Source organism: Myxine glutinosa, chromosome 13 (assembly GCF_964187855.1).
Source record: "Myxine glutinosa chromosome 13, kmMyxGlut1.1, whole genome shotgun sequence".
Classification (NCBI taxonomy): Eukaryota; Metazoa; Chordata; class Myxini; order Myxiniformes; family Myxinidae; genus Myxine; species Myxine glutinosa.
The window spans coordinates 66,935,594-66,962,688 of record NC_136273.1 but is presented as its reverse complement, the minus strand read 5'-3'; the positions used below and the strand labels follow the sequence as shown (position 1 = coordinate 66,962,688).

At 38.4% G+C, this 27,095-nt stretch overlaps 1 protein-coding gene across 8 annotated transcripts in view; it reads right to left on the bottom strand.

The window, feature by feature from the left end:
* Positions 1–27,095, bottom strand: part of LOC137439001 (schwannomin-interacting protein 1) — a 322,566-nt gene that overhangs the window by 61,441 nt on the left and 234,030 nt on the right. Inside the window, exon 1 of one of the 8 annotated variants that reach the window (XM_068134557.2) lies at positions 2,748–3,402. The exons of the other annotated variants lie outside the window; for them this stretch is intronic. Coding sequence (XP_067990658.2) covers positions 2,748–2,777 — 30 coding nt within the window. The 5' untranslated portion in view covers positions 2,778–3,402. Of the gene's footprint in view, positions 1–2,747; positions 3,403–27,095 lie in introns of those variants that run through there. 8 annotated transcript variants of the gene reach the window in all.

Genomic DNA, 27,095 nt, shown 5'->3' with positions numbered 1-27,095 from the left:
TGAAATGTTAGATTTTGAATAACTTCGTCATTTTTCATCGGATTTCCACCAAATAAAGGTCACCATTGCTTGCAGATACCTCTCTTTCTCTTTAAAATTGAAGACAGGATGAACTTCAAAGCAAGAAATAAGCCGAGGCAGCGGAGAGTTTTCCAATGTTATTTTCCAATGTAAATGACAATATCGTGTAGTTTTACGAAAATTCATCAGAATTTGTCCAGATTTGTTGCATTGGAATGTTAACACCCTCTAGCGACTGCCAAATCCGAAGACAATTTAATTTCGAGCTACCCTTAGCTCGTGAGGTGGTTATGTCACATGGCCTGGTCATAAAAAAGTGGCGGTTCTTCTTCTTCACGCAATAACAACTTATAGCTTCCAGACCGTACATCCAATCATCTTGAAATTTTGCAGACTTGTTCCGCCTGATGAGCTACATTGCATTAAAAACTCAAGTCGATCCATGTAGTGGTTCAAGAGTTACAAGCTTTTTAAAATTTAAATTCCATTATTTATTGCGGCCAAACCATGTGACTTATCAAAACGTCTCAAGTAACATTGAAACATCCCCCCATGAGGAACATTTGTGTAAAGTTTCCACTCGATATCTCCATAAATTATGGAGGTGATACCATTTCTAGTTTGAGCTTTAAAACGTCATAACTCTGAAACCATGTGTCGGATGATGTCGTGCTCGCTGACATTTTTGTTTGTCATGGGTATGCGAATATGCCTGCCAAGTTTGAGCTTGATCCGTTCAGCCGTTGCGGAGAGAAAGGGGTTTTTGTGTTTTTTCACGAAAAACAGGATGGCGGCCGAACCATGTGACGTATGACTTCGAAATGTTTTGCATTCTGAGTTTTTTTAAACTTAGCATTTGGGAAAAAAATCCCCTTTTCGGGGGAGAAAATTTTTTGTTTGACGAATTCTAACCTCTTAACGTTAGCATTTTTAATATACTCCATACACATATCTTTTGTTCCCATTGAAGAGTTCTTTAGAATGAGCCATACCTGAAATTTTTCCATTGAGCCGTTTCGGAGATACAGAGGGGCAAATTTGAATGTGTTTTACAAGATGGCGCCCATACCACGTGACATATGACATCATAATTAGCATTAAAAAATTCGAGGAGCCAAGACGATCATTTGATGAAAAATTCCTGTCAATCCGACCAGCGGTTGGTGAGAACATTAATTATGAAGTTTTCGGAGGTGCAAAATAGGGCGGAAGAATAATAAGAAAAACTCTAGCAGTAATAATAGGTTACTCTCCATTTCATGGACAGTAAACCTAATAATACATTTATTTTATATAGCGCTTTTCAAGAAGCCCAAAGGCGCTTTGACAGTGTACAAAAAAACAAGTGCAAAAAGACAAAAATCAATAGGTAAATAATCAAAAGCAAAAGGAAGGAGAAGGAGAAGAGATAGTCAGGGGTTAAATGCTGTGGGTTAAATGTTGAATGCAGTGTTGAACAGGTGGGTCTTGAGTGATGTTTTGAATGTGGTGAGTGAGGAGGAGTCTCTGATGGTGTGAGGTAGTGAGTTCCAGAGGGTGGGAGCAGCGATGGAGAAGGCCCTGTCCCCCCAGGATCTGAATTTGGTCCGGATGGGGGGATGGGGGTGGGGGGGTCAGGAGGTTGGTACCAGCAGAGCGGAGGTTGCGGGTGGGAGTGTGTCTGGAGAGGAGGTCAGTCAGGTAGGATGGGGCCAGGTTATGGAGGGCTTTGTAGGTCAAGAGGAGGATTTTGTACTGGATTCTCTGGGGGATGGGGAGCCAGTGACGCTTATAAAGGATGGGGGTGATGTGGTCACGGGTCCGGGAATGGGTGAGTAGACGGGCAGCGGAGTTCTGAATGTATTGGAGTTTATTGGTGATTATTGAGGGTGAACCATAGAGGAGGCTGTTGCAGTAGTCCAGACGGGAGGTGATGAAGGCGTGGATGAGGGTTTCTGCAGCCATGGAGGAGAGGGATGGACGGAGACGGGCGATGTTTTTCAGGTGAAAGTAGGCTGTCTTTGTGATCTGTTTATTTGTCGAAGGAGAGGGTTTGGTCAAAGATGATGCCAAGATTCAATATATATATATATAGTGTTCCTTTACATGAATTAAAGGACATTGGGAGTTAATAATGTACTATTGAATGAATTACAAATAAATTAGGAGATATGAGTGTACTTTTACATTAATTAGAACAACATTCGTCGATGATGAACATTCAAATTTGTATATGGGATTTATGGGATTCAAACCCAGTTTCCCAACATCATGAGCCAGAGGTTCAGATGGGAACAGTAAACAGGCAAACCTAACGCCTTGTTTCATGTAAAGTTAGAACGTTTGTGCAGAAAATATTATTTACATCAAATTTGATTAGTTTTATCACATTATATCACATATGATTCATCATGTCATGATTGATTAGTTATATCACATATGATTCGTCATATCATGATTGATTAGTCATATCATATTTGATTCGCTATAGTAGGTTTGAATCCCTACCTTTCAGATAAATGGGAAGTATACTAATGATACATCCATGGTAAATTTGCTTAACACATGCATAAGCAGTTGATACAAGGGGTAGATATCCTGGAATTTGGGATTTTCCATTTGTAAGTAGAACAATTACTGGATCCTAATTGTAGACGAGATGACAGCTTTTCACAGGAGATGCAAGGAAACAAGAAAGGAGTATGGATCTAGGGATAGTGTAGTAGTATACAGGTAACCTTGCTTACCTGAAATGTCTCGTCTCTCTGGCGCACCATGGTAACAGTCCTCTGTAACAGCACCGACAACACTCGGATTTCTCATGCAGTTCCGCCGATACCCGACGCCTGCTGCTGAGCCACGTTTCGGAATGACCGTGAGGCTCAGAAACCCCAAGGGGCCAGCGATGGGTATCGTCGAACGGGGTCGGGGTCGTTCTCATGAAGCAGCGAGAGATGGCGACGTGGCCTACGCAGTCCAAATCTACGTCTGTGAGAAGGAGCTGCTCCTCGAGGCCTATGCCTGTTTGCCTTGTTTTACGAGGCGATTTCAGTGGTGATGTCTGAAGGTGAATAATAGTGAAGCTACTGAGAGTGGGGAACATAGAGCAACAGTGAGGGGTGGGAGGAGGTGTAGGAGACGGGGGGGGAGCCGGGGAGCGTGCGTGAGAGAGGGAGGAGAGAGTGGGCCAAATTGGAGGAACGGCGGGAGAAACATCAATGGATAATGGAAGCTAAGAACGGACCGAGGGAATCGGTAACGAGCGAAGATTTGTTTCAGGGGGATTTGAAAGGAGAATTTGTCCACGTCGTCGCTTGTGTCGAACAGCTGGACACAGAATGTCCCCCAACAGACTACGGTATTGAGATAGACAGTTATTCCTCCGGTGCTCGTCTCCAGTCTGCCCAGCATCCTGGTAAAGCCAAAACACATGACAAATAACCGGGCATGAGAACTCTTCACCTTTCCTTCATTCCGCCCGAATGCGTCACAAGCATTTAGCATTCTGCTCAGGCGGTCCAGGGAAAGCCGTCTGGTCCCGGGTGAAAGGACCGATGGACGTGCATTGACGGAGCCACAAATAGTTCCATTGGCAAGAATGTATCCATGTGACGAGGGTGTGGAACCGATCTTCCCTCTTCCACAACCGATGGGAAAACACTTCCACCGTCTCATTTACATATTCCACTGCATTCTTTATTTCGCTCCTGCCAAATACACCGATTTCCTTTCCCCCAAAATGTCTATGCATGTGATTAATGAACAAAATAGTTAACAAACCACTATTCCGACAACTTATTGCATGGCTCTAATTACTCCTACCTTCTTGTATGGTGGAAGAAGAACTTCTTTTGCTCCAGAAAGTTTTTCATGAACCGGCTTGCCAGGATGGACGTTCAAATGGAGGTGGCAGAAATATATTATTTGTTGCAGGATGCCAGAGATAACTCGCCTACTATTTGAGAATGACGCATTCGGGTCGATAATGTCCACAAGCTAATGCTGGCAGACAGGACGCCTGCTTTAACGTCCATCTGATGGACGGAGCTCACATCGACTCCTTGTGCTACCTGAAAAACACCTGGATGACAGTTTATAACTGGGCCGGGATTCAAACCATGTCTAGACAGCCCGGATGTGAATGTGCAAACCTCTAGGGAATGCTGCCAGCCCATATAAAAATTATCCACAAAAAATATATTCAAATAATTTGCACTTAAGTCAATGATTCCAACAATGTATTTTCCTTGTGATGCTTCTGTATTTTAGAATACAATATCGAGGCTCATGGAAGACCAATGAAAATAGGTAAAAAGGCAACATACCGTAAAATGGGGTGAATAGGTTCGGTGAATGTTTGTGTTCGGTTCGGCAAGGTGAATAGGGACACAAACTGAAAAAAAGTTCGGAAACTTTTTTCGCTGAAACTTGATAACCATCCTGATTTGTTGATATTTTGGGTTGAAAGTGTTCTCTTGTTTTTTTTAAAAAGCAACTTATAGTCCCTATTAACCCCATATATGGGTTAAATAGGATTTTTATGGCTGTCCCTATTCACCCCGTTTTTCGGGTGAATAGGGACAGTCACTAATACAAAAAATAATAATCAAGAAATAGGGAGTTTGGAGAAACTTTTTCTCCCATATTTTTTTTCATTGGCACCGTGGTTTATATTATGGGTGCATATTATGTGCATCCATCTGAGCTATCAATTTAGCAATAAGTTGGAAACTCAGGATTGTTTCTTGATTATTATTTTTTTGTATTAGTGACTGTCCCTAATCACCCGTAAAACGGGGTGAATAGGGACAGCCATAAAAATCCTATTTATTCCTATTTAACCCATATATGGGGTTAATAGGGACTATAAGTTGCTTTTAAAAAAAACAAGAGAACACTTTCAACCCAAATATCAACAAATCAGTCTGGTTATCAAGTTTCAGCGAAAAAAGTTTCCGAACTTTTTTTCAGTTTGTGTCCCTATTCACCTTGCTGTCCCTATTCCCCCCATTTTACGGTACTTATAGTGTGGGGGCAGCGAGTCAACAGTTGGACGCAATGGGCAAAATAATGAATGAATAGAAGAGGAGACAGACGACAGAAGGAAGCACTGTCACCTGCAGATCTGAGGGTTGTGCTAGGAAGGGTCACTGTGGGTATAAAAGATCATGGGTTGTGATGCGGGGTGACACAAAATGGTGGTGCACCGCTTGCTTGAAGTTCCGGACAAACAGAATTTTAAAAAGCGAACCATGGAGTGGAGGTGGGCAGTGCTCCTGGATTTTGTGAGTTTACCCAGGATGGGGTTAATAGGATAACACATGCTTCCTGGAGGAGCTGGGACGAGATTGAGAGGGCGGAGGGAGCCATATTGGAGAAGAAGCAGTTAAAAACAGCGGGCATCGACCTGTCTGCGCTATCAGAGCAACAGGCCTCATCGTGGGCGATGACAATATGGAGTCACACAATTTAAGACTTTATACAAGATTCTATTATCGGTGATCTTGAGACATCCCTTCACTGCACTGTTGCCTATCAGCCCAAGGATAGATTAGATGTACAGTATTTGTTGTTTTTCAATGTTCTGTTCCAAATTGTTCTGTTCCAAATCGAAAATCAAATCGGTTTTCTTGGGAAAACCACCTTTCCAAGCTGGCCTCCAAAGCCAGTCGCCGACTGGGCATCCTCCGCCGTGCGAAGTCCTTCCTAGGCACACCTGAGCTCCTCACCACATACAAGGCTTTCATCCGCAGCTCAATGGAATACTGTTCTCCCCTATGGGCTGGTGCTCCTGCCTCACACCTGGCTCGGCTTCACGCTGTTGAATCCAAAGCTTTCAGAATTATTGGAATCTCCCGCGATGAAGCTATCTCTGAGGGCCTTTCACTCACTCACCGCAGGCAGGTAGGTGGTCTTTCTGTCTTCTACCGACTCCTCTCCGGCCTTGCTCCCCCAGCTCTCTCTGTGCTCTGTCCCCCAAATATTCCTACAGGTCGCACAAGATCTGCCAGCCACCCTCTGATGGTTAAACTGCCGAAATCTCGGCTCTCTGCTCACCTTCACTCTTTCATTCCTCTTTTCTCCCGCCTCTGGAACAAACTCCCACACTCACTTCAATCACACTCCTCCCTCCAGGTCTTCAAAACAGCTGTTCACCACCATCTCTTATCTTCCCCCATCCAAAACCTTGATCTTTTCTACCCCCACTAATTCACCCCAGATCCACCTTGTTTGAAATTCCAACTTCTTTCCTGGAAGTCTTGGCAGTGTCCATATGTTTTATACCTCTCCCACCCCCCCCCCCCTTCCCATGCCTCCCCCCCAAAGCCCTCTCCCTCCCACAGTTCTCTCGATGTCTCCATGTCTCTCGGTCCCTGCTCTCAAATGTTGTGTTTGTGTCCTTCCCCCTCTCTCCCCATCTTGTCTACCGCTCCCGATGTTATTTGTTTTGTGTGTCTGTTTGTCTTTCTGTGTGATTAATGTTCGCTCTTTCACGAGCCTCGATGTTGTATACAAAAAAAAAAAAAAAAGTACAATGATCTATTATATTATCATCGATTCCACTCTGTTATGAATAAAGCACTTCGATAATCGACTTTCCAACTTTCCAACTTTCCAACTTTGCCATAATTCATCAGCTAAGGTCAGAATTGCTCAGGCAACAATGATCTTGCATTTGATCCCACAAACCAAAAATAGGGTTAGGGGTTTACAGGTTAGGATTGGGATTATTCCCACATGGTCAGGAAGGATTTGTACAGACTGGAAACATAGTTGGGTGATGTTCCTGGGGAGAATGCAGTGCAGGTTAAAGGTATCATTATTACCTGAAACTAAACTTTATCCCATTTCCCAATCCTAAAACACAGCTCGAGCTCTCTACGCACGGGATTCCAGGGTGTGGGAAATCACATTCCAACCTGAATGTCAGACAAAATCAGCAAGTACGAGTATAATTGTTCTATGGTAAGAATGTCGAAGCAAAGATTCTGTCCATGAGAGATATTATATATTAAAATATATATATTATTTATTTATTTATTTATGTGTGATGTTTAAATGGAGGATTCAGTGACTATGACTTACACGGATTTCAAAAGGACATAGAAGAGAATCGATGGGAAGAGAAAATCTCTGAGTTAAGTCTGTCTAAGTAACATTCTTAGGGCCTAGCAGTAACAGGCCTGTGTCGGGATTTTATGCCAGACCTGGGGCCTCTGTTCCCGGGCACCTCTGGCTTGCCTGCTGAAAACTAAATTATTCATGATTGGAGTGGAATGTTTGAGTGGGCTTTGGTTCATTGTGTAGGTTAGGTTCGGAGGATAACGGAGGACTCTGAATGGAATCGCTGCGACATGCACATCACAAGTTATTTCTGTTAATGTCGCATTGCCTAGAGCCAGCAGTAACAACTTCATTTTAAACTAGGACTGCCCGTAGAGCACATACCTCCGCCATTTTGAACAGTTTATGTTTTGTATCCTACTGATAGGCCGTATCTGGATCCCAATCTTCACCTCTTTTTTTGCTTATCATTGGAGATGGTCAAAGATTTTGATATCTCGAAAAGTTGTGGACTGATTCGCGGACAAAATTTGATGGACATATTGGGCATTTGACAAGGACGAATTGATTAGATTTTGGTGAAGATCCAAATCCAGATAAGAGAAGTGACTCTTCACCATTGAGAGATAGGGTCAAAAACGATATATAGGATGACATTTCAAAAGTTGTGGACGACTTATGACAAAACTTGGTGCATGGGTTGTTAGGCGACAAGAACAAGCCGATTCGATTTTGGGTCGGGGTCCAGATCCAGATCCGTGGGATAGAAAACATAAACTGTTCAGCCTGGCAGAGGTATGCTCTCTACCGAGTGCCATTGTAATTGATATTATATACAGTGGTTCCAACAGAGATCCAGTGCAATGTGACCATTCTTTAAATCCAACGGAGCAGTACATTATTGGCACTTCTTTCAAAGCCTGGAGCTGAAGGCCGGGTATATGTGACCCAATCCATCAAACCTAATGGACGCAAATAAATCAGTAAACCTAATAGTAGGGAAGTCTTTCATTGATGCCCTCCTAACCCCATGTACTTGATGAAAGATTCCAACAAGGCTAAAAGCTTAGATCCCAAAAACGGAACATCCAGCATTAGTATGAAAATGAAGCCTTATAGATTGATTGACTTCATGTTTACGGTTTCCTGGTCGTGGCAGCCTTTCTTGGTCCTCCGAGGGATTTTTTATTTTTTTAAAATACAGAATCGAGGCTCGTGTAAGGGTTAACACATTGAACATGAAAACATGCACAGACACATAAACTTGCAATGAAGGGAGCGAGAGACAAGAGGGGACAGAGGGAAACACACAAGCACAACAACAATAGAGAACAGGGACGTCGGTAGATCTGTGGAAGGGGGAGGGATGAGGAGGAGGGATGGGGTACATGGTATGAAGCAAATGAACACTACTAGGAATTTCACTGCGAGGAATTTCAGGAAAGACGTTTGGGGTTGAAATAGGTGGATTTTGGGTGTTTAACAGGGGTAGAAAATATCAAGGTTTTGGATGGGGAAAGATAAGATGCTGTTTGTTTTAAAGCTGTTTTAAAGGTGAACAGCTGTTTTAAAGACCTGGAGGGAGGAGAGGGATTGAAGAGAGTGTGGGAGTTTGTTTCAGAGGCGGGAGAAAAAAGAGGAATGAAGGAGTGTAGGTAGCAGAGAGTCTTGATTTTTGCGGTTTCACCAGAAGAGGGTTGCAGGCGGATCTTGTGCGACCTGTAGGAATATTTGGAGGACAAAGCACAGACAGAGCTGGGGGAGCTAGGCCAGAGAGGAGTCGGTAGAAGACAGAAAGACCACATACCTGCCTGCAGTTAGAGAGAGAAAGGCCCTCAGAATAAGCTTCATAGCGGGAGATTCCAATGATTCTGAAAGATTTGGTTTCAACTGTGTGAAGCCGAGTTAGGTGTGAGGAGGAGCACCAGCCTAGAGGGGAGAGCTGTATTCCATTGAGCGGCGGAAGAAAGGTTTGTATGTGGTGAGGGGCTCAGAAGTGCCCAGAAAGGACTTTGCACGATGGAGGATGCCCAGTCGGCAACTGGCTTTGGAGGCCAGCTTGGAAATGTGGTTTTCCCAGGAAAGATCATGGCAGATATTGAGACCAAAAGCTTGAGTGACAGAACTTCTTGGAGAGGATTGTTGAGAAAGTAGATGGGAGGGTTGTCCAGTTGGTCTTTTCGGAGAGACAGAGTGAGAGTGTGAGATTTGTCATGATTGAAAGACATGTTCCACTTGTTTGACCAGTCTGTGATTTTGTCCAGGTCTGCAGAGTGAGGGGACTGCAGACCGCCGATCTGAGGGATGAGGTATGGAGCAGCAGAGAGTGGAATCATCAGCAAAGAGATAGAGAGGATTTTCAGAGTCGGAGAGATCATTAATAAAGACCAGAAAAAGCACAGGGCCCAGAACACTGCCCTGAGGAACTCCAGCCTGAACAGGAAGGGGAGAAGAGAGAATTCAATTCAGGGCCACACGTTGACTGTGACCAGAAAGGAAGTCTGTAAGCCATGCGTGGAGGTTTCCATGGAGACCATACGAGGAGAGTCTACTTTCAAAAATACGATTGGAGTCTACTTTCAAAAATATGATTAGAGTCTACTTTCAAAAATACGATTAGTCTACTTTCAATAATACGAGCAGAGTCCACTTTCAAAAATACGAGCAAAGTCTACTTTCAAAAATACGATTAAAGTCTAATTTCAAAAATACGAGCAGAGTCTACTTTCAAAAATATGAGTCTACTTTCAAAAATACGATTAGAGTCTACTTCCAAAAATATGATTAGAGTCTCCTTTCAAAAATACGATTAAAGACTACTTTCAAAAATACAGTTGGAGTCTACTTTCAAAAATACGATTAAAGTCTACTTTCAAAAATACGATTAGAGACTACTTTCAAAAATACGACTAGACTCTACTTTCAATAATACGAGCAGAGTCGGTTTGTCTTTTTGTGTTTTGATTTTTTGTGTTTGTGTGTTTGTGTTTTGTGTTTTGTCGAGAAAGTTTGTGTTTTGTCGAGAATTTTTTTCGTTTTGAAAGTCGAGAAATTTTGTGTTTTGTGTGTCGGTTTGTCTTTTTGTGTGATTAATGTTCGCTCTTTCACGAGCCTCGAACTTGTATACAAAAAAAAAACAAAAAAAAAAAAAAAATCTACTTTCAAAAATACAATTAAAGTCTACTTTCAAAAATACGATTAGAGTCTACTTTCAAAAATACGAGCAGAGTCTACTTTCAAAAATACGATTAAAGTCTACTTTCAAAAATACGATTGGAGTCTACTTTCAAAAATACAATTAAAGACTACCTTCAAAAATACGATTAGAGTCTACTTTCAAAAATATGATTAGAGTCTACTTTCAAAAATATGATTGGAGTCTACTTTCAAAAATATGATTAAAGACTACTTTCAAAAATATGAGAGCCTACTTTCAAAAATACAATTAGAGTCTACTTTCAAAAATATGATTCGAGTCTCCTTTCAAAAATATGAGTCTACTTTCAAAAATACGATTAGAGTCTACTTTCAAAAATACGATTAGAGTCTACTTTCAAAAATACGAGCAGAGTCTACTTTCAAAAATACGAGCAGAGTCTACTTTCAAAAATACGAGCAGAGTCTACTTTCAAAAATATGATTAGAGTCTACTTTCAATAATACGAGCAGAGTCTACTTTCAAAAATACGATTAAAGTCTACTTTCAAAAATACGATTAGAGTCTACTTTCAAAAATACGAGCAGTGTCTACTTTCAAAAATACGATTAAAGGCTACTTTCAAAAATACGATGAGAGTCTACTTTCAAAAATACAATTAAAGACTACCTTCAAAAATACAATTAAAGTCTACTTTCAAAAATACGATTGGAGTCTACTTTCAAAAATATGATTAAAGACTACTTTCAAAAATACGATTGGAATCTCCTTTCAAAAATACGATTAAAGTCCATTTTCAAAAATATGATTAGAGTCTACTTTCACAAATACGATGAAAGTCTACTTTCAAAAATACGATTGGAGTCTACTTTCAAAAATACGATTAAAGTCCATTTTCAAAAATACGATTAAAGCCTACTTTCAAAAATACGATTAGAGTCTACTTTCAAAAATACGCTTAAAGTCTACTTTCAAAAATACGATTAGAGTCTACTTTCAAAAATACGATTAGAGTCTACTTTCAAAAATATGATTAAAGTCTACTTTCAAAAATACGATTAGAGTCTACTTTCAAAAATACGATTAGAGTCGACTTTCAATAATACGAGCAGAGTCGGTTTGTCTTTTTGTGTTTTGATTTTTTGTGTTTGTGTGTTTGTGTTTTGTGTTTTGTCGAGAAAGTTTGTGTTTTGTCGAGAATTTTTTTCGTTTTGAAAGTCGAGAAATTTGTCGAGAAGTCGAGAAATTTTGTGTTTTGTGTGTCGGTTTGTCTTTTTGTGTGATTAATGTTCGCTCTTTCACGAGCCTCGATCTTGTATACAAAAAAAAAAGAAAAAAAAAAGTCTACTTTCAAAAATACAATTAAAGTCTACTTTCAAAAATACAATTAAAGACTACCTTCAAAAATACGATTAGAGTCTACTTTCAAAAATATGATTAAAGACTACTTTCAAAAATATGAGAGCCTACTTTCAAAAATACAATTAGAGTCTACTTTCAAAAATATGATTCGAGTCTCCTTTCAAAAATATGAGTCTACTTTCAAAAATACGATTAGAGTCTACTTTCAAAAATACGATTAGAGTCTACTTTCAAAAATACGAGCAGAGTCTACTTTCAAAAATACGAGCAGAGTCTACTTTCAAAAATACGAGCAGAGTCTACTTTCAAAAATATGATTAGAGTCTACTTTCAATAATACGAGCAGAGTCTACTTTCAAAAATACGATTAAAGTCTACTTTCAAAAATACGATTAGAGTCTACTTTCAAAAATACGAGCAGTGTCTACTTTCAAAAATACGATTAAAGGCTACTTTCAAAAATACGATGAGAGTCTACTTTCAAAAATACAATTAAAGACTACCTTCAAAAATACAATTAAAGTCTACTTTCAAAAATACGATTGGAGTCTACTTTCAAAAATATGATTAAAGACTACTTTCAAAAATACGATTGGAATCTCCTTTCAAAAATACGATTAAAGTCCATTTTCAAAAATATGATTAGAGTCTACTTTCACAAATACGATGAAAGTCTACTTTCAAAAATACGATTGGAGTCTACTTTCAAAAATACGATTAAAGTCCATTTTCAAAAATACGATTAAAGCCTACTTTCAAAAATACGATTAGAGTCTACTTTCAAAAATACGCTTAAAGTCTACTTTCAAAAATACGATTAGAGTCTACTTTCAAAAATACGATTAGAGTCTACTTTCAAAAATATGATTAAAGTCTACTTTCAAAAATACGATTAGAGTCTACTTTCAAAAATACGATTAGAGTCGACTTTCAAAAATACGATTAGAGTCTACTTTCAAAAATACGATTAAAGTCTACTTTCAAAAATACGATTAGAGTCTACTTTCAAAAATACGATTAGAGTCTACTTTCAAAAATACGATTAGAGTCGACTTTCAAAAATACGATTTGAGTCTACTTTCAAAAATACGATTAGAGTCTACTTTCAAAAATACGATTAAAGTCTACTTTCAAAAAATACGATTAGAGTCTACTTGGTCAAAAATACGATTAGAGTCTACTTTCAAAAATACCATTTGAGTCTACTTTCAAAAATACGATTAAAGTCTACTTTCAAAAATATGATTAGAGTCTATTTTCAAAAATACGATTAGAGTCTACTTTCAAAAATACGATTAGAGTCTACTTTCAAAAATACGATTAGAGTCTACTTTCAAAAATACGATTGAAGTCTACTTTCAAAAATACGATTAAAGTCCATTTTCAAAAATACGATTAAAGTCTACTTTCAAAAATACGATTGGAGTCTACTTTCAAAAATATGATTAAAGTCTACTTTCAAAAATACGATTAGAGTCTACTTTCAAAAATACGATTAGAGTCTACTTTCAAAAATATGATTAAAGTCTACTTTCAAATATACGATTAGAGTCTACTTTCAAAAATACGATTAAAGTCTACTTTCAAAAATACGATTAGAGTCTACTTTCAAAAATACGATTAGAGTCGACTTTCAAAAATACGATTTGAGTCTACTTTCAAAAATACGATTAGAGTCTACTTTCAAAAATATGATTAAAGTCTACTTTCAAATATACGATTAGAGTCTACTTTCAAAAATACGATTAAAGTCTACTTTCAAAAATACGATTAGAGTCTACTTTCAAAAATACGATTAGAGTCGACTTTCAAAAATACGATTTGAGTCTACTTTCAAAAATACGATTAGAGTCTACTTTCAAAAATACGATTAAAGTCTACTTTCAAAAAATACGATTAGAGTCTACTTGGTCAAAAATACGATTAGTGTCTACTTTCAAAAATACCATTTGAGTCTACTTTCAAAAATACGATTAAAGTCTACTTTCAAAAACACGATTAGAGTCTACTTTCAAAAATACGATTAGAGTCTACTTTCAAAAATACGATTAGAGTCTACTTTCAAAAATACGATTAGAGTCTACTTTCAAAAATACGATTAGAGTCTACTTTCAAAAATATGATTAAAGTCTACTTTCAAAAATACGATTAGAGACTACTTTCAAAAATACGACTAGACTCTACTTTCAATAATACGAGCAGAGTCGGTTTGTCTTTTTGTGTTTTGATTTTTTGTGTTTGTGTGTTTGTGTTTTGTGTTTTGTCGAGAAAGTTTGTGTTTTGTCGAGAATTTTTTTCGTTTTGAAAGTCGAGAAATTTTGTGTTTTGTGTGTCGGTTTGTCTTTTTGTGTGATTAATGTTCGCTCTTTCACGAGCCTCGAACTTGTATACAAAAAAAAAAAAAAAAAAAAAAAAAATCTACTTTCAAAAATACAATTAAAGTCTACTTTCAAAAATACGATTAGAGTCTACTTTCAAAAATACGAGCAGAGTCTACTTTCAAAAATACGATTAAAGTCTACTTTCAAAAATACGATTGGAGTCTACTTTCAAAAATACAATTAAAGACTACCTTCAAAAATACGATTAGAGTCTACTTTCAAAAATATGATTAGAGTCTACTTTCAAAAATATGATTGGAGTCTACTTTCAAAAATATGATTAAAGACTACTTTCAAAAATATGAGAGCCTACTTTCAAAAATACAATTAGAGTCTACTTTCAAAAATATGATTCGAGTCTCCTTTCAAAAATATGAGTCTACTTTCAAAAATACGATTAGAGTCTACTTTCAAAAATACGATTAGAGTCTACTTTCAAAAATACGAGCAGAGTCTACTTTCAAAAATACGAGCAGAGTCTACTTTCAAAAATATGATTAGAGTCTACTTTCAATAATACGAGCAGAGTCTACTTTCAAAAATACGATTAAAGTCTACTTTCAAAAATACGATTAGAGTCTACTTTCAAAAATACGAGCAGTGTCTACTTTCAAAAATACGATTAAAGGCTACTTTCAAAAATACGATGAGAGTCTACTTTCAAAAATACAATTAAAGACTACCTTCAAAAATACAATTAAAGTCTACTTTCAAAAATACGATTGGAGTCTACTTTCAAAAATATGATTAAAGACTACTTTCAAAAATACGATTGGAATCTCCTTTCAAAAATACGATTAAAGTCCATTTTCAAAAATATGATTAGAGTCTACTTTCACAAATACGATGAAAGTCTACTTTCAAAAATACGATTGGAGTCTACTTTCAAAAATACGATTAAAGTCCATTTTCAAAAATACGATTAAAGCCTACTTTCAAAAATACGATTAGAGTCTACTTTCAAAAATACGCTTAAAGTCTACTTTCAAAAATACGATTAGAGTCTACTTTCAAAAATACGATTAGAGTCTACTTTCAAAAATATGATTAAAGTCTACTTTCAAAAATACGATTAGAGTCTACTTTCAAAAATACGATTAGAGTCGACTTTCAATAATACGAGCAGAGTCGGTTTGTCTTTTTGTGTTTTGATTTTTTGTGTTTGTGTGTTTGTGTTTTGTGTTTTGTCGAGAAAGTTTGTGTTTTGTCGAGAATTTTTTTCGTTTTGAAAGTCGAGAAATTTGTCGAGAAGTCGAGAAATTTTGTGTTTTGTGTGTCGGTTTGTCTTTTTGTGTGATTAATGTTCGCTCTTTCACGAGCCTCGATCTTGTATACAAAAAAAAAAGAAAAAAAAAAGTCTACTTTCAAAAATACAATTAAAGTCTACTTTCAAAAATACAATTAAAGACTACCTTCAAAAATACGATTAGAGTCTACTTTCAAAAATATGATTAAAGACTACTTTCAAAAATATGAGAGCCTACTTTCAAAAATACAATTAGAGTCTACTTTCAAAAATATGATTCGAGTCTCCTTTCAAAAATATGAGTCTACTTTCAAAAATACGATTAGAGTCTACTTTCAAAAATACGATTAGAGTCTACTTTCAAAAATACGAGCAGAGTCTACTTTCAAAAATACGAGCAGAGTCTACTTTCAAAAATACGAGCAGAGTCTACTTTCAAAAATATGATTAGAGTCTACTTTCAATAATACGAGCAGAGTCTACTTTCAAAAATACGATTAAAGTCTACTTTCAAAAATACGATTAGAGTCTACTTTCAAAAATACGAGCAGTGTCTACTTTCAAAAATACGATTAAAGGCTACTTTCAAAAATACGATGAGAGTCTACTTTCAAAAATACAATTAAAGACTACCTTCAAAAATACAATTAAAGTCTACTTTCAAAAATACGATTGGAGTCTACTTTCAAAAATATGATTAAAGACTACTTTCAAAAATACGATTGGAATCTCCTTTCAAAAATACGATTAAAGTCCATTTTCAAAAATATGATTAGAGTCTACTTTCACAAATACGATGAAAGTCTACTTTCAAAAATACGATTGGAGTCTACTTTCAAAAATACGATTAAAGTCCATTTTCAAAAATACGATTAAAGCCTACTTTCAAAAATACGATTAGAGTCTACTTTCAAAAATACGCTTAAAGTCTACTTTCAAAAATACGATTAGAGTCTACTTTCAAAAATACGATTAGAGTCTACTTTCAAAAATATGATTAAAGTCTACTTTCAAAAATACGATTAGAGTCTACTTTCAAAAATACGATTAGAGTCGACTTTCAAAAATACGATTAGAGTCTACTTTCAAAAATACGATTAAAGTCTACTTTCAAAAATACGATTAGAGTCTACTTTCAAAAATACGATTAGAGTCTACTTTCAAAAATACGATTAGAGTCGACTTTCAAAAATACGATTTGAGTCTACTTTCAAAAATACGATTAGAGTCTACTTTCAAAAATACGATTAAAGTCTACTTTCAAAAAATACGATTAGAGTCTACTTGGTCAAAAATACGATTAGAGTCTACTTTCAAAAATACCATTTGAGTCTACTTTCAAAAATACGATTAAAGTCTACTTTCAAAAATATGATTAGAGTCTATTTTCAAAAATACGATTAGAGTCTACTTTCAAAAATACGATTAGAGTCTACTTTCAAAAATACGATTAGAGTCTACTTTCAAAAATACGATTGAAGTCTACTTTCAAAAATACGATTAAAGTCCATTTTCAAAAATACGATTAAAGTCTACTTTCAAAAATACGATTGGAGTCTACTTTCAAAAATATGATTAAAGTCTACTTTCAAAAATACGATTAGAGTCTACTTTCAAAAATACGATTAGAGTCTACTTTCAAAAATATGATTAAAGTCTACTTTCAAATATACGATTAGAGTCTACTTTCAAAAATACGATTAAAGTCTACTTTCAAAAATACGATTAGAGTCTACTTTCAAAAATACGATTAGAGTCGACTTTCAAAAATACGATTTGAGTCTACTTTCAAAAATACGATTAGAGTCTACTTTCAAAAATATGATTAAAGTCTACTTTCAAATATACGATTAGAGTCTACTTTCAAAAATACGATTAAAGTCTACTTTCAAAAATACGATTAGAGTCTACTTTCAAAAATACGATTAGAGTCGACTTTCAAAAATACGATTTGAGTCTACTTTCAAAAATACGATTAGAGTCTACTTTCAAAAATACGATTAAAGTCTACTTTCAAAAAATACGATTAGAGTCTACTTGGTCAAAAATACGATTAGTGTCTACTTTCAAAAATACCATTTGAGTCTACTTTCAAAAATACGATTAAAGTCTACTTTCAAAAACACGATTAGAGTCTACTTTCAAAAATACGATTAGAGTCTACTTTCAAAAATACGATTAGAGTCTACTTTCAAAAATACGATTAGAGTCTACTTTCAAAAATACGATTAAAGTCTACTTTCAAAAATACGATTGGAGTCTACTTTCAAAATTACGATTAAAGTCTACTTTCAAAAATACGATTAGAGTCTACTTTCAAAAATACGATTAGAGTCTACTTTCAAAAATACGATTAGAGTCTACTTTCAAAAATACGATTAGAGTCTACTTTCAAAAATAAGATTGGAGTCTAATTTCAAAAATACGATTAGAGTCTACTTTCAAAAATAAGATTGGAGTCTAATTTCAAAAATACGATTAAAGTCTACTTTCAAAAATACAATTGGAGTCTACTTTCAAAAATACGATTAGAGTCTACTTTCAAAAATATGATTAGAGTCTACTTTCAAAAATACGATTAAAGTCTACTTTCAAAAATACGATTAAAGTCTACTTTCAAAAATACGATTGGAGTCTACTTTCAAAAATACGATTAAAGTCTACTTTCAAAAATACGATTAAAGTCTACTTTCAAAAATACGATTAGAGTCTACTTTCAAAAATACGATTAGAGTCTACTTTCATAAATATGATTAGAGTCTATTTTCAAAAATAGGATTACAGGCTACTTTCAAAAATACGATTAGAGTCGTCTTTCAAAAATACGATTAGAGTCTACTTTCAAAAATATGATTGGAGTCTACTTTCAAAAATACGATTAGAGTCTACTTTCAATAATACGATTAGAGTCTACTTTCAAAAATACGATTGGAGTCTACTTTCAAAAATACGATTAGAGTCTACTTTCAAAAATACAATTAAAGTCTACTTTCAAAAATACGATTAAAGTCTACTTTCAAAAATACGAGCAGAGTCTACTTTCAAAAAGAGAAGTAATTCATCTGTGCTACCTCACATTTTATGTTCCCTGGTTGCTTCGATTGCTCTTTGGATTGTATGTTAACTCTGGTATGTTTTTTTCGTGATTATTCTATTTTTTTGATCCTCTGACTCGGGCTAGGATTGTTTTGGGCCTACCCATTCTTGTCCAACTGTTTTCCATACCTACTTGCTGTGTCTCCATCCCATCTGCCGCATTGTTCACTACCCTTGCTTTGGGATCTAACCTTGCTTACATCCTTCCTTAGACCTCCTGTTAAAGAACTTGCTTGCTTGTTCTGGGAGGAAAAAATACCGAAGACAACCTCAGATCATACCACAAAGCATCTCACGAAAGGCAGAAAACAACATCTAGCCAACATCAAGGCTGAACTTTCAAACCTGTCTGTGTCTTCGAAATTGTGGTGGCATCATGCCAAGTATGTCTCTGATGTATGTTCCCCCTCCATCCCTTCTCTCACTTCAAAGGGCACCACAGCAGACTCTGCTAGTGATAAGGCCAAATGCCTCAATTCTGTCTTTGTTTCCAAATCTTGCCTACCGAACCCCTCAATCGCTGGACTTACCCTACCCTCTCATTACCTTCGCCACCAAGGGTGGATGGAGGTTATCTTTTCACCCCTGTCTGTCTGTTTGTGAACAAGATATCTCAAAAAGTTGAGGAGATTCGGACGAAATTTGGCAGGGAGGTAGTGTATGTGGCAAGGACAAAATGATTAGATTTTGGTGAAGATCCGGATTCGGATCCGGCTACTCGAATTTTAAAGTGATTCTTCACCATTGGGAGATAGGACCAAAAACGATATATAGTAGGATATCTCATAAAGTTGTGGACGGATGATTTTGATTAAATGTGATTCTGTATTGTGATTTTCTGGTCTACGCTGGGATACAAAACGTAAACTGTTCACCTGGAGGAGGTATGCTCTCTACTGAGTGCCGTTCTAGTATTAGAACTGCTTTTGGATACTGTCATTCTCACCTGAGAAGGTGGAGAGGTTTTTGGCAAACCTCGACTCCGATTCTGTGACAGGCCCAGATGGCATCAATGCATGTTTCCTAAAAACCTGCCCTGTGTTCCTGCTCATCCTCTTTCTGCTCTGTTCACTTGGATCATTCTATCTGGGTTGGTTTCCATCTGCCTGGAAGTTAGCCAACATCACTGCAATATACAAACATGGTGTATAAACGGATCCTATTAACTCCAGGCCTATGAGATTGCTTCCAATTCGAAGCAAGGTCATGTAATCTATCATTGCAGTTCACATAAAATCTTTCCTTTACTCATCTCAGATCATCAGTTCAGTTTCTGACCCAGTCATTCTACAATTGACATGCTGCTTCTACTCTGACAACAATGGATGGAAGCCTTCAATATCAGACATGAGATCAGGTCCGTCTCTCTGGACATATCCTGACCATTTGATACGGTCTGGCATCCCACCTTACTCTCCAAAATCTCTGCCTATGGCATCCAAGGCCAACTCCTCTTATGGATGACGACTTCTTCCTCTCCCCTTCTCTGTCTGCAGCTCTTATTCGGATCCTCTCATCTCTTCTTCCTGCCAAGGCTGGAATGTCCCAATGCAGTGTTTTGGGCTCAGTCTTGTTTCTCATCTTACCACATAACGCTAGTATATGGGACACCCGGCTTAACATCGATCCAAGGAACAGGCTACCCACAAAGAATTAAGAAGCCTGCAGCCCGTCCCACATTATTCCCATGTTAAAATATCTCCATTGGCTCCCAATCAAAGCATTGATTTTCAAATTCTCTTAAGTCCTTCAACAAAATGGCACCATCGCACCGAACTGATTCTATTAATTTATACATTGCAGCACGAACTCTTCGTTCATCATCCCAAAGGCTTTTTCAGACTTCCTGTACGAGAACAGAATCATATGGTGAACGATTGTTTTCACTTATTGCACCCAAATAGTGGAACTCACTTTCAGAGACTATTTGAGTCATTGACCATCACTGGACAGGTCAAGAGTCAATTGAAAAAATATATATATGTATATGTATATAAAGATTGTATGCACTCGGTAGATTATGTATTCTAGGTTTGTATTTCTGTAAACTGTATGCCTATTATTTTTTGGCCTGCCCCAATGCCCCATGCACAGCAGGAGATGGTGTTTTGTAATCACTTCTGTCTGTGTGTTTGTCTGTGTGTGTGTCTATGTGTGTGTCTGTGCGGGCCGTAACTTTTTTACCATTGGAGTTTTGTCATCAAATTTTCAGCAAAGCTTTACTATGATAATAAGGAGAAGGCAAATTAATAATTTTGTCAAAAGGTCAAAAGGTCAAAAGTCAGCGTCACATGAAATCATCAATTATTTTCATCCAATTGACCTGCAATTTCAATTTTCCATTTGAGTTGTGTCATCACATTTTCAACAAAGCTATATTATGATATGGAAAAGGTACATTAATGATTGGTCAAAAGGTCAAAAGGTCAGCGTTGCCTAAAATCATCAGTTTTCATCCAATTGACCTGAAATTTAAATTTCCCATTTGAGTTTTGTCATCAATTTTTTAACAAAGCTTTATTATAATAATATGGGGAGGACAAATTAATAATTTGGTCAAAAGACCTAAGGGTCAAAGGTCAGCGTCACATGAAATCGTCAATTTTCATCCAATTGACCAGAAATTGTAAGAATTTGCATATTGGGTCACAGAATGGGTTCACCAACCAAAAGCTAGAAGCTGATTTATATATATTTTTAAATCTAAAGCTCATAGGTCAAGGCTGCATAAAATCATCAATTTTAATTTTGTATTTAAAAAAAACTGTTTTTGTTGTTTTGAGAATACGGAAGAAGAAGACGGCTGAATAGAAAGGGACGCGGACGGGCTTTGCATTTTCAGATGCTTTCTAGTTTTTATATCGAGTTGAATGTAAAGGGCATGGCGATGTATTAAAGTTCCATGCACTATATTGTATTAAAATAATTACTATTACTTTGGGACACAACACGACACCCCACCTACAAAGCACCGATCGGACAGTTTATAGTCGAGACGGGAATCAAACCGACACGAGAAAGCCCAGGATAAGGACCATCCCGTCCAACTTCATTTGTCCATCCTGTCCATGTCCATGGACCATCCTGCCCATCATAAGGACCATCCTGTCCAACTTTCATTGCCTCTGGACCATCCTGTCCAACTTCCCACTCGGTGAATGTTGGTTGAAAAGTCTGCAGCCACCGCGTTATCTCAGCAAGAAGATTTCAAATCATACTTTTTCAACAAAAAAGAAGGAAATCTTGCCAACCAATTATGAGAGAGTTTACAAACATCCGGAATCAGCAATGACATCCAAAGACAATTCAGATGTGGAAAAGTCACCATTTAAGGAAAAACAAAAGGTAAATATAACCAAGGAAAACATAGATACTGAGAAGTCGGTGTATGAAGGTCTTGCTAGTGTTACCTGTTGTGTTCCAACTGCAGTCCAAAGTTCCGACATTATAAGACAGCTAATTTCAAAAATGTTGGGTTCAAACCCAGATCGTGCTCAATATTTCAACCAAGAAACAGACGAAGCTATGAAAAGGACCAGGTGTAAAACAAGAAAAGTGAAACAGACAGAAAGACAGGGATGAAAACAAAACCTCCGTCCACCATCATCCTCCCGACACCTCTGAGGCCTTACGAGCACAGAGATCATCACTTCCCACCTTATCCAGCCCTCCAGCCTTGAGAGAGAAAAAGATGGAATGTTGCCCCACACCCAGCCTTTGTTTGTCTTCCCGAGACGCCCATTGCGTTGTTAGTGGAATGAGGAATGTCGGTATCGATTGTGATCCAGCAAACAGAAAAGGCTGAAAAAATACAACCAGCCCACAAACCAGCTGCCAACATGTCTCCACAGGATGCACATGGTCCGGAGATGGTCATCCTTCAAAACCTCATGGGTCCATCGAGCTGACATTTTAAAGTAGTTCGATGTTTCAGGATTTTGCATGGAAGTGGGTTTACAATTTTCAGATTTGTGTAATATTTCAATATTTTTGCTTAAAGTTATGTTTTGATTTATTCTCACATTTAACACATCCTTTAAATATCAGTAAAAGGAAACTCTTGATTGTTCGTGACATGCGATGCTTTAATCTACTAATAATAAACCCACAGCTTAATCATCAAATAACTCACTAAAGTTATTCTAGTGTGCTGGGATGTTATTACGGTAAAACATCACTGATAAAAATAGCCCAGAGAAGGCTGACGGCCATCTCTCGATCGACTAGAAGGGCTGTATCGCGTTTCAGAGCCATCGGTTGGTAAATAAGGGATGAGTAGGGATCCGAAGCTTCAGGGGGTAACCCCACCATGGGAGCCCCTTGCTGGTCTCCTCCTCTTCGTATAAGGGGTGAGGTCCGATGGCACCAAGTTCCTGCCCTGCCTTGACCACGATACTCCTCCAATCCCCTCTGTGCTCAGCCAACTCTCTCCATTCTCAAACCATCCTCACCTTACTAATATCCCTCCTCACGCAATCCTCCAATCTCAACCGCGGTCTACCTCTTTTTCTCCTTCCTCGTTCCTCCAATCTATCCACTCTCTTTGCCATTTCTCTTCCCACATCCGCACCACATGTCCAGCCCATCTCATCCAGCAATTCATCAATCAGCCCATCAAGCTCATGTGCACTCCCTCAGTTCATATTCACACCTGCAGTCCTCTTGACCCAGTTGTTCTCGCAAACCTGCAGCATCTGTTGTTGTCTCTCTGTCAGTGCCACTGACTCCAGACCCTAAAGATAGGCCAGGATTACACAAGACATCAGAATCTTTCCTTTCAATATTGTTGAAATATTTGTCTACCATTACACCCTCCACCCTCCTCCACACCTTTGCACCCACCTGAATCCTCCTCCACACATCTGCATCTGACTTACCATCGTCAGTCAATGTTCCTCCCCGATACTCAAACCTATTTCCTTGTCTGATCTCCTTCCCCTCTAAGCTGATATTCATTTATGCTCTCTGCTGCCTAATCCACATCACCTCCATCTTCTCCATACTCATCTTCACCCCATGTTTCTCAAATGCCTCCTTCCACTCCCTGGTACTTCCTGCATCACATGCCCACACTCCACCACAACAACCAGATCGTCCGCATACAATATCCTCCCCAGAATATATTTCATGATCACCTTCTTTCTTGCCAGCTCCATCACCATTATAAACAGGAGTGGGCTGAGACAGCTTCCTTGCCTCAAACTGATGTTCACATTGAACTCCTCCAACATCGCAGGACCAACCTAAACTCTTCCTGTCATTTCTTTACACACCCCTTCGACCAACGCACTGTAACTTCTGATTCTGTCACTCCCATCCATGTTAGCATCACCATCATCATCTCTCTCAGGACAGTGTCGTACGCCTTCTCCAGATCCACAAATTCTCCAGATTCTCCAGATTTTATTACTTTTCGTGTTTCCCATATCTCCGTGACTCCAATTTGCATCCAGGAACACAACAATTATGGTTAACCATTATGAAAATGCCACTCTTTCATTTAAATGCCGAAAGTTCTTTCTAAAAGATGATTATAATTACAGATTCCATGCTCGCAACGGCAGGTTAAAACTGTACGGAAGCCAGAACTGAGTCAGTGAAAACATGCACAGCACATGCATGAAAGAAACCTCGTTTAGCATTCATACGTCATTTTGAAAGTCCAGATTTGGCAGAAATTTACTCAATTATGAACCATCATTGCCTTCCTTTGGGGGTCTGAGATTGGTGAGAGTGAGACCACCATCAAGTACAGAAGGTTTGTAAAAATGAGCTGGGTACACATGGCGAGGCCTGGCTAACTAATTCTGAAGCCAAACTGCTCTCTAGAAACAGGCCACTAATGCTGAGATCCAGTGCCCTTTAGAAATGTAGCTTGATGAAACCAGGTCCACTTCTTCCTCCTCCAGGAGAGGATGAAATAAACCACTGGCGCATCATTAGGATTTCAAGTTTGGCCACATCGGTGGACACTTTCCATACGTCTTTGACTTATTCTCGGTGTCAAACGAGGCCAAGCTTCTGAAAGATCAATGGCCGTACTCCGTATAGAGCTTATACAACAACAACAACATGCATTTTAAGGCCATGTTCCCTGCTAGAGCGGGAGTTAGCCTTGCGGTCCCCATGACAATCCCCTCCACCCTGCCCTACCCTCTGCATCCCTCCCCGCCAACCCCCCTGCCCGCACCCCTTCCCCCACTTCCCCCACTTCCCCCGCCAATCCGTATAGAGCTTATAATGGAGCATAAACAAGCAAACTAAAGCAAAAGTATGACATACGAGCAAATCAGCGTGCACATCAAGGGATCGATAACATAACAATGTCATAAAGAACTAATATGAAGCAAATATAATAAAGTCAAAGTTTGGACACACACACACACACACACACACACACACACACACACACACACACACACACACACACACACACACACACACACACACACACACACACACACACACACAATAAGAAAGGATAAGAAAGAAAAGAAGGAAGATTACATGAGAAGTGCATCAGAGGTTGTACGAATGAGTGAGTGAAGCAAACATTAAATGGGTGTGGGAGTTTACAATCGACCAGGACACGCCAACTCGAGGTACATATAACGAATACAAATATAAAATATTTTTAGAGATCATCTTACAAACCATAAACACTTAAACATTGAAAGATGGAATAAAATAAAACAAGTGAATCCTCTTGGATTGCGCTGAGGTTCGGGCTTGGAATTTCTAGGAGGAAGTATAATTTGTATGCAATGAAAGTACATGTAATATGGGATCGAGTAAGATCGAGTAAGCTTCACCAGTGCGCGTGCGCGAATTTACGTCACGTCGGCAGCGAGAAGGCGTTCCCCAACACGAACCAATCAGGAATTGCCACGCCCACTTATATGATCTCCGAATTCCTGTGACCTGAATTAGCGTTACACTGGCTGGAAGTCAATCGCTAAAGGCGCTTCCTCAGCGCCAATAAAACCTTGCTGCGTCTCAGACCATTCTGAACTCCTGTTCCTTTTGTTCCCCTTCTCCTGCCGTTCCATTTGTCCCGTTACGTCCGGACCCGTTATGTGTTCTAGCTCCTCCACAAGCCTGGACTCGGTATAAAAATTTGTTTTTACCCTGCGCTCGCGAAGCGAAAAGCAGGGTTAAGCATTCAGTTGGCGACGTGTGCCGTACGTGTCTGTATTTTAACAAGTACAAAAAGTTTTAATTAAAACAAAAGCCGCGTCGATGTTACACAATGCGGAGATGCAGCTGTGCCGAAAACGTCGATGTTATAGGCACAGGACATTCCTATTGATTCGATTACTTGAGGTTATTTTTGTGCAAAGTGAAAATATATCTCGGCAATTTCCCGTGTGTGGCGACGAATTTTGAATATATCTCGGCATTTTCCCGTCTGTTATTTCAGGCGGTGTATGACTGACCATGCCGCGATTTAAAAAAAATATATCTCGGCAATTTCCCGTGTGTGGCGACACGTGAACGAAGCTATGCTCCTCTCTCCACATTATTGTGACGACGTATAAATTAAATATTTCATCGTGACGATTGTCATCAAATGGACGAATTTTTAATATATCTCGGCATTTTCCCGTCTGTTATTTCGGGCGGTGTATGACTGGGCATGCCGCGATTTAAAAAATATATATATCTCGGCATTTTCCCGTCTGTTATTTCGGGCGGTGTATGACTGAGCATGCCGCGATTTAAACAAAATATATATATCTCGGCATTTTCCCATCTCTTATTTCGGGCGGTGTATGACTGAGCATGCCGCGATTTAAACAAAATATATATATCTCGGCATTTTCCCGTCTGTTATTTCAGGCGGTGTATGACTGACCATGCCGCGATTGAAAAAAATATATATCTCGGCAATTTCCCGTGTGTGGCGACACGTGAACAAAGCTATGCTCCTCTCTCCACATTATTGTGACGACGTATAAATTAAATATTTCATCGTGACGATTGTCATCAAATGGACGAATTTTTAATATATCTCGGCATTTTCCCGTCTCTTATTTCGGGCGGTGTATGACTGAGCATGCCGCGATTTAAAAAATATATATCTCAATGGACTTGAAGTTACAGGCCTTTGAGAATTCATTTCGTTCTATAAAGGGCAACTTTCATCGGATTTTCTTCCCGTTTTTTTTCAACCGAGTCTAAAACTATGTTGGCGACTGTGAAAAATGAAATGATATATCGAATTTGATTTGAAAGAAAACTGTGTGAGAGAGCAAGACACCACGGGCCTACAAAACAGGCCTCAAAGCTATGCGAGTTAATAAAATGGTGGATATTTGTTTATATAAAGGCTCTCCCAGAATGGGTGGAGCTATGGTTCCCAGAATGGGTGGAGCTTTGAGGTTTTGTCTTCTCCGCAAGAACAAGAAGAAGAAGAAGAAGCGGTGGTAACAACAACAACAGCAGCGTGCACTCTATGAGCAGCGTCTGCGACGCGGCTAAAAATTCATTTTCTCGGCAACCGTTGGTCCGATTGAATCGAAATTTTACCATAGGAGCGCCTCCGCGTGTAGATTTCTTTATTCCTAATTATCTCGTCATAGGTCACATGGTACGGACGCCATCTTTGAAAAAATTTACACCTCTGTATCTCCCAAACCGCCCAATGGAAAAAATTGAAACATGGATCATTGTCAAGTACTTACCATGGGGAATAAGATATGTTGATGGTGATGTCATCGGTGCCTTATTTATGACGTCATAATTCGACAAGTACAATGCTTGATCTCATCAGTATGAATAAAACAAA